The 13,245-nt window shown below is 47.2% G+C and overlaps 2 protein-coding genes across 2 annotated transcripts; one reads left to right on the top strand and one right to left on the bottom strand.

Moving 5' to 3' along the window:
• Positions 1–4,479: 4,479 nt before the first annotated feature.
• LOC133081217 (small ubiquitin-related modifier 2) lies at positions 4,480–5,024 on the bottom strand. The gene has a single exon (XM_061177303.1). It carries the CDS (start codon positions 4,947–4,949, stop codon positions 4,662–4,664), a length of 288 nt encoding a protein of 95 aa, XP_061033286.1. The 5' UTR covers positions 4,950–5,024; the 3' UTR covers positions 4,480–4,661.
• Positions 5,025–12,232: 7,208 nt separating this feature from the next.
• Positions 12,233–12,895, top strand: LOC133081385 (putative claudin-24). The gene has a single exon (XM_061177480.1). The coding sequence runs from the start codon at positions 12,233–12,235 to the stop codon at positions 12,893–12,895; it is 663 nt and encodes a 220-aa protein (XP_061033463.1).
• Positions 12,896–13,245: the final 350 nt, after the last annotated feature.

Here is a 13,245-nt window from a genome sequence, read left to right as displayed (position 1 = left end):
GTCCATTCTTCTCTGATTCTTTTGATTGATGACATATTAACACTCTATCTCATATTTTCTAGTATCTCTTTGACAATAAGTTAAGTCCTTGGTTGTTAAAGATTTGCTTCTACTTTTATTTCCTAAAGCAGTTTTGGTTTTCCATGACAGGTTTTAAATTTGTCAAGAAGCACGGTGTTTGGTATTTTTTTCCCCAAGACCATGATTTTCTCCATTGTTACTAAAGATTCAAGTAAGAGTTGCATGAATGTCACAAGTGAAGTAAAATATCTTTGTCTTTTCCTTACAATAAGGACCATGGAACTGTTTGAAAGCTTCACCTTTATAAAAATAACTTTCAAATTATGAAGCAGTCATGACTGCTTTAGCAGTCCAATCGAACGCTGAGGGCACATGGGATAAAATTCAGATGTGGAAGGTTTATTCACAATGTCTGATGGTTTGAGCTGGATCTTTAATAAAGAAACATCAAGGAGAAAGATAAAGAACTCCAACCTGGGATCAGTCTCTACTGGCAAGGAATAAACCATTTAAAGTGAATTTTATTCAAATCCTGCCCAACTTCTTGGGCTGAACTCAAATGCCACTTTCTTTTTTTTTTCTTTTTTAAAAAAATTTAATTTTTTTTATACAGCAGGTTCTTATGAGTTATCTATTTTATACATATTAGTGTATATATGTCAATCCCAATCTCCCAATTCATCACACCACCTCCACCACCCTCCCCCCGCTTTCCCTCCTTGGTGTCCATACATTTGTTCTCTACATCTGTGTCTTTACTTCTACCCTGCAAACCGGTTCATCTGTACCATTTTTCTAGATTCCACATATATGCATTAATATACAATATCAAATGCCACTTTCTCCTCGGCACCTCCCCACATCAGCCTATTTCTTCCTTTTCCTTAGCTGGCCCTCCTCTCTCCCCTCGATGCATCTCCTTTAATCTGTCTCTGGCCTATGGCCCATCCCATCTTTACCTATGTTATTTATTAAGTGGATGTCTTGTCTTCCCTGTAAGATTGTATACTGTCTTTTACAGAGGAACCACATTCAACTGCCCAGAGCACATTCACAGCACCGGTTATGTATGTATTCAATCAATTAACAAGTAAATTCTTGAATGTGAAATGTTGCATGTGGGCCATGCTCCAAACTCAACGGGACCATATCTACCCATCTTTGAGGGAGTCAGAGATCCTACTGCAATGCCTTTCATCTGATCAGTTCTCAGTAAACATCGGCTGAATGAATGGATGATAGGAGTGGCAAGTTCATCACATAACCTTCAAAAGCACCAGAGTCACTCTGCAGCCATCTTGGCTCCTCCTCTGGGCCAGAATAGATGGCGCAGCATCGGTAACACCACGGATTTTTTTTCACACTCTGTTGGAAATCCGCAGATAAATCTCATCATGCCACTCCGACCCCCACCCCCAAATCCCTTTCTAAAGTCTAAAATCCTTAGGGTGGCGTGACTCATTCATTCATTCAACAAACATTGACGGAGCACCGAATACACGCAGAGACTTGCCTCTGACAGGCTCTGGGGATACAGAGGTGAAAAGACAGATGGGCTCCGGCCTGCAGGAAGCTCTCATTCTAGTGAAGACAGGAAGACAATGAACACAAACAAATACGTCAGAATCTAGAGTGGCTGGAGGGGGCAGGGCAGGAGGAGGTAATCAAGCTGGACCAGGTGTTCTAATGCTTGGAGTCAATGAACTCCAAGAAAGGGGCTCTTCCAAATGGGAAAAAATTACATTTTTACTAACTTAGCTTATTATAGGAATGCAACATGGAGGGAGATACCTGGTGCAGGAGGGAACGAGTTGATGGATGGATGGATGGGTGGATGGATGAGTGGACGGATGGATGGATGATGAAAAAATTCAGGGCAGATGCAAAGTAGTTCACATTTACAATGTCTTTAATCAATTCTTCTCCTCTTGGAAATAAAATTTCCCTTCCAGCTAAGGCTGATGGAAATCTTGTGCTGATAATATCAACAGCCCTTCTCCCAAAGCAGGATCCTGGGGAAACTTGGCAAGAAACACTGATTCTGGATTCAGCCTCCCAGGCTTGGCCACAGGTAGAGCTGCTGGGCTGGTGGCCACAGGAACCACAGTCGATGACCGGGGCATCTGATCCTCCTAATCTGAAGGCAAAGGAGACAGTCACACAAAACTGCCATGGACGGTGCAGCGTGAGAGGAGCAGCCCAATGAGAGGACCATTCACGCGCGTCTGAGGAGAAAGAACGGGTTTCACCGGCAGGATGGCCGAGCCAAACCCACCTGCCAAGCCTTTTCAGATGGCACAAACCCCAGTGTTAGAAGACTCCAGGTGTAGGAGGACCTTGGAAAAGGGCACCTGTCTTGGCCACTGTACAATAACAACCCAGCTGCAGAAGACATGCATTCCCCATCATCCTCTGAACATGGGTTTGAAAGACAAAATACAAAATAAAAATAGTAACTCCCATTTATTGAGAGCCTCCTATGTGCTTTTCAGTTTCCATAATTATCCCCAATTGTCTCAGTCACCTTGTGAATGTTGGTGAACTGTTACTATTATCACCATTTTACAGACCAGGAGACTGAGGCTCAGAGAAGTGAAATAAGTTGTCTCCATTACAGAAATGTAAGTAGCGGAGTTAAGGGTTTGAATCCAGGTCTTTCTGATTCCAGAACCCAAGCTCTTGCATTTTCTTTAAATAAATCTTTGATTTATGGAGAAATCTCATTCTCTTGGATGGGGAAGGAAACTCATGCAATAATTCTGAAATAAGACCATTTTATGAGTATTAGGCGGGGATTTTCAAAAGCCCTTCATATTGCCTGGGTGAAATAGCATTGTCTTTCGGAACTGCCCACCACAGGGTCCAGGGGTTGCTACACCTCCTCCCTTGGAGCCAGGGAAGTGGGCTGCTACAGCTTCTGAGCAGGAACAGGTGTGTTAACAGATAACAAAGAGTTTATGAAAGAGAGGTCAAGACCAAAAATATCACTGGGACACAAGGATTGCCTTTACAAGGGGATTTACGAGAGAAATCTCCTTCAGACCCCTTAGCACGCTGCTCTGGGGAAACCTGAATGAAGCAAGCTGTTGAGAGAACAAAGAGCCTTGTGTTTGGGGAGCCGGGTACCTGGCAGCGGCAGGTGCGCTGTGATGGGGAGGCCCAAGGTGCACTCCCCACCCTTGGACCCTCTCGCCTCCCCAGACTCGGCCCCTCCGGGCTGGGTAGCGCCTGCGTGGCTCTGGGTTGGAGTGGCCGTCGTCCAGCGCTCCAGGCCGGCTCTGAAGGCCCTGGGGCACAGCCGGCTGCTCAGATGGGTCGTCGGGTCCAGACCTTTAAATTGCTGCTGAAGGTCCGTGACTCCCCATATAGGTCTCCAGCTCGGATCTGTGAGCACCGGACGCGTTTATCCAGCCACCTACTCGGCACCGCTATGCGGATGGCTAAGAGGATCTCGGATATGAAAAGACCCCAAAGGACTCTTAATTCTTCTCTCCGGCGCCGTCTCCTTGGGTCTGTCCCATTTCAGGACACGTTGTCACCAGCCACCCAGAGGCTCAAGCCGCGATCCGCAGTGGCACCGTCGACTCCTCATCCCCCCGCCACCCGCCAGTCATCAGCAGGTCCTGCCCGCGCCCTCTCCAGGGGATGCACCTGAATTCCTGCCTCCCCGCTGGTCCCTCCACAGGCCGAGCCGATCGCCTCCACCGCGGGAGCCCCGCCTCATCCTCTCCTTCCGACGGGCCTGCGCGTGGCTCCCGCCCCCGCCCTGGCCCCGCCCCGGCCCCGCCTCACCTCGCCCACAGGTCTCCTGCCACCGTGCCCTTTGCTTGGTTCCTCAGCCAAGCCAAGCGTGTTCCCATTGGGCTTCACGCTCTCGTTCCCTCGGCCTGGAATGGTTCACCCGGGCCTTCGTTCGGTTGACCTTCTCATTGGTTAGTTCTTGGCTCACGTGTTACTTTCTCAGAGAGACGGAGCCCACCCATCATGAATCTCACCAGCTTCTCCATCATTTGGTTTCGCCCTTTCACTTTTTTTTTTTTTTTTCATTTTAAACAAGAAGTTTATTTAAACAACAAGACGCTTGACTTGAAGGGAAAACTATCTAGGATTCATTTCTTTTAGAGTAATTTATCCCTACTTAAAGACAGATTGCCCTACATGTAACAGCTACGTACAAAAAAGTTATAAAATTGTCCTTGGTTTTACAATGATAAATGAAAAACATTAAAATTCTCCAATCGAACAAGGTATGCAAGAATTTTTATGTTGTTCTTTTTTTGTTAAACAGTGAGAGCAAAATAACTTACTGGAATATAAAGATAAGAGCGGATGAGCATGCCACTAATGGAGAAAAGGGGGTATCTTCACAGAACCAGTATTTTTCCCCATTCCATCTCCATTTGATGTCGATCAAAACATACCGTTGGCCATTTAGTTAAAAAAAAAAAATGCAATATGCTTGTGCACATACACCAGTTACTTTATGTACAATAAAGGAATGGGGAAGGGGAAAATGAAAGAATAGAGAAACTATACTGTAGTAGTCAGGATGTGGTGGAACCAAATTGCGGTTTTCTAATTGAGAATGTCTTCTTGGTCTGGAGGAACAGAATTCTGGAGTAAAGTAGCAGGTTCCCTTTTTAGTAGACACCTCCTGTCTGCTGCTGGAACACATCAATTGTATCTTCATCCTCCATTTCCAACTGTGCAGGTGTGTCTGTTTCATTGATTGGCTGCCCGTCAAATCGGAATCTGATCTGCCTCATTGACAAACCCTGTCGTTCACAATAGGCTTTCATTAGTTTACTAAGTGGTGTATGCCTCTTAATCTTAAACTGCACCACAGAACCATCCTGCCCCGCCACCTTCAAATTAATATGATCGTTGTTCTCAGTCTTGACTCCTTCCTTGGGCTTTTCGTCGGCCATGGCGAGCGCCGGAGTCTCCTCAGCTGCCGCTTCACAAAAGAGGTACCAGGTCCGCACCGAACGAGCACACAAGCAGCACCCGCCCTTTCACTCTTGTATTGTCTGTCTCCATACCTGACGGATGGCTGACGAGGACTGTGCATTTCTCCATCGCCTTCTTAACCCCAAGGCCTGGCACAGGGCCTCACACGTAGTAGCTGCTCAATAAACATTCGTGGAATAGCTGAATGATTGCGACCCCAGCCTATCTGTTCAGTGTCACTTCCTGTCACCCCACTGCCCACCTCATCCTCCCTCCAGCAGGGATCTGGGGAGAGGGGCTACTGTGGTCCCAGACTGGGCACCACGCATGGCCCTGCCTTTGCCCGGTCCCCCCGACCTGGAGGCAGGCCACCCTCCTGGCTTCTGGCCCTCCCCCAGCTCCTAGGACTTTCCAGTGCGTGGCAGGTACACGGTTATTGTTTGCATGGAATTTGGTCTCTCCCTCGGAGAAAGGGCAAATACCCTGATGGCCAGGGCCCCAGTGAGGGCTGTGGATTCCTGCCAGAGCCCGGCAGTGTGGGAGGGTTTCAGAAAGATCCCCAGAGTACGAGTCTAGAGGCCAGGTCTTCGTCTTGACACTGGTCCTGACCAGGTGTGTTGTTTCTTCAGGCCTCAGCTTCCTATGAAATGAAGCTGCTGTGGTGTCTGAGGTGTGGGCTGAGCCCGGACTCCAGGACTTCCTCAAGAGGAGGTGCCAAAGCTGTCGCTGATTTGCAATGCTTTTCCCATCTGTTAAATGGAAATCAACTCAGCCACGAGCACTGCGAGCCTAGATTAATACTTAGGAAGGATTTACAAAGAAACGAACCTAGTTAATCCTGAGATAGAGGGCTTTTCATCTCTATTTGCAAAGTGGGTGGGGACAGAGTCCCTGGCTAGGACAGTTCCCACATTCCTCCCTGTAAAGGCCCTTTGCTGATATAATTTCTAACTTTACAGCCACGAAGCCAGCCCCAGCTTCCGTGGTTCAGCTCCCCTGCTGTCGGATGCACTCAGCGCCCGACTCTGGTCCAAGGGGGTGACACTGTGCTAAGTGGATGCCGAGGGTGAGCAGGTAACACTTCTAGACAAAACGGAGAGTCGATCGTGACAACGGCCAAAGGTCGCTTTTCACAGCATAAAATGATTACGACCTGGACTTCAGTGTTTGATTTGGGCTGAAATCTTCCTCTACGTAGGGCAAGCTAGTTGGCTTGTTTAAACCCCAGATTCCTTATCTATTAAATGGAGGTAATAATGGTGCCTAATCACAGGGTTCTTGCGAGGATAAGCAAGATAACACAGACAAAGCCCTTCTCCTAACGCCCAGCAAGCAGTAAGTGCTCAGTAAACACTGGTTATTAATATCATACTTTAGTATTAATATTAAACTTTATAAAGTATATAATATTTATAAAATATTATAAAGTATATAATATTATACTTTAATATTAAAGTGTCCATCAGTCCCATCGGTCACTGCATGACAGGGTGTCCCCTTCATTCTTCAGAACTCAGATCTTACATTGTCTTTTTTTTTTTTTTTTTTTTTTTTTAATTTATTTATTTATTATTTATGGCTGTGTTGGGTCTTCGTTTCTGTGCATGGGCTTTCTCTAGTTGTGGCGAGCGGGGGCCACTCTTCATCGCGGTGCGCGGGTCTCTCACTATCGCGGCCTCTCTTGTTGCGGAGCACAGGCTCCAGACGCGCAGGCTCAGTAGTTGTGGCTCACGGGCCTAGTTGCTCCGCGGCATGTGGGATCCTCCCAGACCAGGGCTCGAACCCGTGTCCCCTGCATTAGCAGGCAGACTCTCAACCACTGCGCCACCAGGGAAGCCCTTACATTGTCTTTTAAACGTTAGTCCTTTTCAGGCTTGGAATAAAATCTCAGCTGGGCCCTAAGAGGACAGAAACATCAGATAACTAGGCTTTCAGAAACACTCCACCCACACACACCCAGCGATGAAAAGGGCTTTCAGACCTGGTGCTGGGAATCCACTTGTTCCTCCAAGGTTTCCCTACTTCTCCTTTTAAATGCCATCACCTGAAACTGACTGAGGGCACCTGCAGCCCCTCACACACCAGTGCTTACACGTGGGCGATGCATCCTGGTGTGGACATTCGGACACCCCCCTCTGCATTGGGACCTGGAGGGCAGCCCCCAGGAAAGGGTCCACATAATCTTCCCGGATCCATTCCCTAGCTGCTCTGCTGGGCTGACCCCCCTCCTGCCACCTGCTCTCAGTTCGTTCACCCCCAGAATGTCCTGAACAAAACGTGTCAGGCCAGTGGGAATAACTTTCTGGTGCTGACCCCCCCAAGATCTTCTGACACAGGAAGCCACTGGCTGCAAGTGTGAAGACCCAGGCACGCATGCTAAAATTGCGGAGCGTATTAGTTTATACTTGTTGATAGATGTTTCCTTACAGTCTTGTGATGTCCACCAAAGTGGGTTGTTTTCTTTTTTTTTAACTCCAGTGGGCAAGGATGGGAGCTTTCTTTTTCTTTCTCCCCAAAACCCTTTGATGAAAGTTTCAAGGGCCATTCAATACACTGCCTGGCAATTATAAATCAAATCAATCCAAGTAATTGATAAGTGTTCTGAATTTTAAAACATTATTTTTAAAAATTTTAACCACCAATGTCTTAAATGTCTAGAGGCCTCAGAGTCATAGAGCTGCTGGTGTTTCAGGGAACAGAAAGTCATAAGGGACCACATCTATATCTGAGAGAAGTCACTTGGAGTAAAACAGCAAAAATCAAGAGGTAGATGGAATAGAAAGGGCTGGCAAAACCCAGACCAGACCAGCCGTGCTTCCGCCTTCTCCGCAGCCCTGAGGCTGAGCTTCAGCGTTGGGCGTGGGGTCAGCCCAGGATTCTGATGGGTCTCAGACTTGAGCTGGCAGCAGTGTCAAGGGGTCTGGTTCTCCCGTGGTAATCTTCGGCGTGTTTGTGAATTCCTGCAGGAGCTTGTTAACCTGCAGAATCCTTCCCCCCAGCTCCTTGGAGAGACCCTGATTTGTAAAGTCTGGGCTGGTCCCAGTGATAAGCTGGAGCTGTCTCACGCTGACTCAAGAGAGCTGAGGGTTCATTTTTCAGGAATTTGGGGAGTTGGCTGTTAATCATAGCTATCATTAAAATTGAATTATACGATATAAACTTAAAATTAAGTTATATTAAAAACAAAGTATTCTCAAAACATCACTTCCTGATTATTTTATTCCTTATTATTATCTATGCTCTTGAGGTTATTTACATCAATGTATCTGTATGGTAAGAATACTATATAATGGTGGGTTGTGGCACATCTCTTCCTAACTCCACATTCAGTGATTCACATTGGTAGCCTGGAGAGAATATTTACATACTGGATATTGGCAACGTCTATAAACCAGGGCTCTACCACCTGAGAAGAGCTGATAAACATTTACGAGCACACCACTGGGGGTGGAACCCACAAGTCAAGCTGGAATAATCCCCTGAGGTTGTTCTGATTTAGACAGAAGCTCTTCTTGGAACAACACTGCTAAGTGTAGACTCAGGGGACCCAGTGACCTACTATCTCTGTGCTCTTGGGAGAGAATTGAGGCACCTTCATCCAAAGCTCTAAAAATGACTTTGAGATCCTGGGCAGGTCACTTGCCTCCCTGTGCTTTAGTTCTGTCACCTGTGAAACGGCGCTGCTAATAGGGTCTTGCCACACTGGGTGATTGTGAGGATTAATTGAGATAATATATGTCAAAGTCCTCAGAACAGTGCCTGGTAAGTAGAAGGCACTTGATCATTGCTACCTATTTATTATGATCTGACGAAACATTAAAAACTTAGTTCAGCAGGTTATCTTTTTTCTTTTATAATTTTTTTTCTTCTTATGAGAATCCTACATGTCCTCGCTTGAGGACAGATCTTTGCACCCCTGGCTCTCATGTGGTCAAAGATGCAAACAGGTGAGGCTGAATCAGTGAGCCAGCCAGGGCCCTCCTTCTGTCAGCCCTGGGCCAGCAGAAAGGGCAGGACGACTGCGTGTGAACTGGCACAGGGTGGCAGAGGCAAGAGTTGGTGTAAAACGTGTCAAGGTCATCACAGCCCAGGTAGTTTGGTTGTGACCACAAACTTAATCTTGAACATGAAAGCAAAACGCCAAGGAGAGAAAGAAAGGCTGGCTTTTCTCTGCAGTGCTTGCCATGCATCTCCTGGAATCTAGATTTGCTCAACGGTTCGTTAACAGGTCCATCTGGTTTACTTTTCATGATAGATCTGTCTTCCAAAAATGGCCACAAAAGTACTTCCAGTCTCACAAGCTCTTCCAGAACCTTGGTGTTATTTTCCCTCTCCCTGATCTGCCTCGTCTATGAAGTGATGCTCTGTGACTTCGGAGCCTCGGTCATAAAAGGTGACTCAGCCTCAGCTGACACTGCTCGGGGCAGAGACAAACTGTCCCCACTGACTGCAGATTCCTGAGCAAAGGACACACATGCGTGTTGGTCTGAGCACCGACACTTTGGGCTGGTTCACTTGGGGACATTTTGCAACCCTTGCCCTGGACGGAGAGGTTTCCCACGATGCGTGGCTTTGGGCAAACTGGGGTGGTTGATCACCCTCACCTGCTGTTGGTTAAGAATGTACATGATCTGCTGACCTCTCGCGTTCTGTCTATGAGTTGTGTGGGGTTTTTTGTTTGTCTTTGCTTTTTGTTTTTTAGGAGTAGCGGTCCCGAGACAGAGCGCGTGCGGTCCTCCACATGCTGAACGACATGCTGGTGATATTTGTTTCCTGGCTGAATTTCACTCCCGTCCCCCTCTGGAAACACCGTGTCTAAGCGGCGAATCCACGAACTGAGACGTGGAGACGGGAGCCCCAGGTCAGGGGAGGGTGGCCTTTGTGCTTTCAGTCTCAGGGCGGCTGCACTAGGGTTTCCTCTGCCTGCAATCCTCACACCCCACTCTTTATTTCTTTGAATGATCGGATTTACTTATTTCCCGATGGCCTCTCCCACTGGAACATGAGCCCCCAGAGGCAGGGGCAGCGCCTGTATCCAGACTGGTCTTGGTAGTGTCTTCAGCACTTACTGCCTGGCCTGGAAGAGGCCCTCAAATATTTTATTTATTTGTTGGTTTGTTTATTTGTTTGTTTTACATGCTGCAAGAATAAATGAGCTGGAGGTTATCCGGGTCCATTCCCCACCGCAGAGGAATTTCCTCCCTGTAGCCCAGGTGAGAATCACCTTGTTAACACCTTGGAGATGGAGAGCGCCCTGCCCCACAGAGCAGCCTGTCCCATTCCATCTTTTGTTAAGTTTCAATGTGATATGAAGAACCGTCTCTCCATAATTGTTAATGATTGCTCTTGAGAGCTTCATTAACTTGACTGCCCCCTGGAAGGAAAGTTCTAGGTCACCAATATCCCGCCTCCTGGGACGAGGCCCCAGGCAAGTCTCTAGCCCTTGCTGGACCTTTGTGCCTTTGTGCAAACTGGAGCGGCTTATCTCAGTACACTGAGGACAGCCAACAATCCTAAGGGATTCTGAACATTTGTCAAAGCTGAGAAAGAATTCATCTTCTTGTTTCATGTATGATGCTGGAAAATGCTGAAGAAGGGACATCTAACCCGACTCCTGTGCTCACTTTGGTGTGTCGGGATTGGGCTGCTGTCTCTCTGATCCCCTGTTGAGAGACATCGTAAAGGACCTTCTCCGATCCTGGACTAGAAACGTGATGGGCCGCCGGTTCGCAGGTTAGAATCGTCCGGGGCAGTGGCTCCATTTTAGGAACCTGCATGTCCTTCCTGCTCCAGGCGGACGCATCAGGTCCTGCCTCCGGCTGTGGCCACAGGAGCCCGGTGGCCCTGTGGGCAGGAGCAGCCCTGGGAATGGGGGGCGTGGTCTCTCCTCCTGGCCTGTGAGGCCCTGCAGAGAGGGTCCTGTTCTGCAGAAGCATGCACTCAGGTGTGGCTTCGATCAGAAACACCAACAAAGGGCTTCCCTGGTGGCGCAGTGGTTAAGAATCCGCCTGCCAATGCAGGGGACACGGGTTCAAGCCCTGGTCTGGGAGGATCCCACATGCCGCAGAGCAACTAAGCCCGTGTGCCACAGCTGCTGAGCCTGTGCTCTAGAGGCGGTGAGCCACAACTACTGAAGCCCGTGCACCTAGACCCCGTGCTCCGCAACAAGGGAAGCCACTGCAGTGAGAAGTCTGCACACCACAGCGAAGAGTAGCCCCTGCTCCCCGCAACTAGAGAAAGCCCCGCACAGCAACGAAGACCCAATGCAGCCAAAAATAAATAAATAAAATAAATAAATTTATTTAAAAAAAAAACCACAAACAAGATGACGCCTCAAAGGTCAGCCCCATGGTGGCTGTTTGTCTTGGAATTGGCAGGAGTTGTCATGCCTGGTGCTGCTTTGTCTTTGTGGCTTAAATGACAGTGAAGACAGCTGAGCTCTAGACAAAAACAAAAAACAAACAAAAACGAAAACAAAAAACAGAAAACAACACCTCCTGGACACTAAGAAATTACGCTTTACCCCAAGTCCTTAACAAGGATGGAGAAAATCTCAGAATGAAATCCAGAGCTTCCTGAGATACCCCCCTGTCCCCTCAGTACCTATGGGCACAGCCTCAGCCTCGGCATTTTACTTCACCCAGTGAACCAGCCTCTACCTTGCAAAGGAATCTGAGGGAAAGTCTTCTGCCAAGTCCCAACTGAGTCCCTGTGACACTCAAGAACCTGGGCCAGGTTCTTGTGTAGGTTAAGGAAGCCCGAGAATAATAAAGATTATAGGGAAACAGTCTACCTTTCTTTACAAGGTCTTGTTTTGCATCTCTGAAATCTCAGATTCAGCTATTACAATGAGGTCCTGTTGTAGAAAGAGCTGGCCTTTTATCACCACTTAAAATCTAATTAATCCATATTGAAGCACAAAGATTTCTGTTGTATTTTAGGGTGAGGGGTCATAGAGCCCTCTTTGTTCATCTTTAGACTTATAATCATCAAGCATTGGGGATATAATTTTACCAAGCAAATTGGAAGGTAACAGATCAAATCCTTATCAGAAAGCCTAACTCATAGTTTTAACAGAGTCCTTCGTCCTTTACATGAAACATTATATTCAAGAAGAACAAAAACGCATTTCAGAGTGCCCAAAGAGTTAACGACCAAAGCTTATATTCCCCAGGCAGCATCGAACCAAGATCGTCACACTACTGTCCACCACAAGACAGCAGCTTCTATAGAGGTGGCAAGGGTCCTAAGATTTGTTGCGATGGCTTTAGTCTTTAGAGTAGCAATGCAATTCGTTGGAATTTTGCTATCTCTGCTGGGATGGGTTTTATCCATTATTACGACTTATTTGCCACATTGGAAAAACCTCAACCTGGACTTAAATGAAATGGAAAACTGGACCATGGGACTCTGGCAGACCTGCGTCACCCAAGAGGAAGTGGGGATGCAATGCAAGGACTTTGATTCTTTCCTGGCTTTGCCTGCTGAGCTCAGGATCTCCAGGATTTTAATGTTCTTCTCAAACGGCCTGGGATTCCTGGGCCTGCTGGTCTCAGGGTTTGGCCTGGACTGCTTGAGAATTGGAGAGAGACAGCAAGATGTCAAGAAGCAGCTGTTAATCCTGGGAGGAATTCTGTTCTGGACAGCAGGCGTCACAGCCCTTGTTCCTGTCTCTTGGGTCGCCCACAGGACAGTCCAGGAGTTCTGGGATGAGACCATCCCTGAGATTGTGCCCAGGTGGGAGTTTGGGGAGGCCCTCTTTATCGGCTGGTTTGCTGGATTTTCTCTCCTGCTCGGAGGGTGTCTGCTAAACTGGGCCGCCTGCGGGACCCAGGTTCCCCTGGCTTCTGGCCACTATGCAGTGGCAGAAATGCAAACTCAGTGTTCATACCTGGAAAATGGAACTGCCAATCCTTCAGTGTAAGACTTTGATGAGACCAGAGAGGTGTATCTCCCTATATCAACTGTGATGGAGGGTCTACATGATAAAGGGTTCTTTGTTATGTAACTGTATTTGTGATGCTCACATTTTCTCATTAAATACATTAAATAATGACTTTTCTATCCTAGATACCCCATCCCCCCAAAACCTGGAGAAGTAAGAAAGAGGCAAATCTTATATCTAAAAGAAAATGATTGTGGTAAGCATTACATTAGGAGGTATGAACAAAACAAAATTTCATTCATCTGGTTATTTAAATCAACATTTGGTGGCGGTTGTCCAAGAGAGCACTATTAAGCTTTACTGTGTTCATTTGATATTAGAAATGTTTT

The sequence above is a fragment of the Eubalaena glacialis genome, chromosome 20, assembly GCF_028564815.1.
Source record: "Eubalaena glacialis isolate mEubGla1 chromosome 20, mEubGla1.1.hap2.+ XY, whole genome shotgun sequence".
NCBI classification, from domain to species: Eukaryota; Metazoa; Chordata; class Mammalia; order Artiodactyla; family Balaenidae; genus Eubalaena; species Eubalaena glacialis.
The sequence above is the reverse complement of the archived record's forward strand: the minus strand, read 5'-3'. Positions and strand labels throughout refer to the sequence as shown.

Excerpts from the sequence above, each read along its gene's own strand:
- LOC133081217 (XM_061177303.1), bottom strand. The coding sequence starts at position 4,949 with ATGGCCGACGAAAAGCCCAAGGAAGGAGTCAAGACTGAGAACAACGAT.
- LOC133081385 (XM_061177480.1), top strand. The coding sequence starts at position 12,233 with ATGGCTTTAGTCTTTAGAGTAGCAATGCAATTCGTTGGAATTTTGCTA.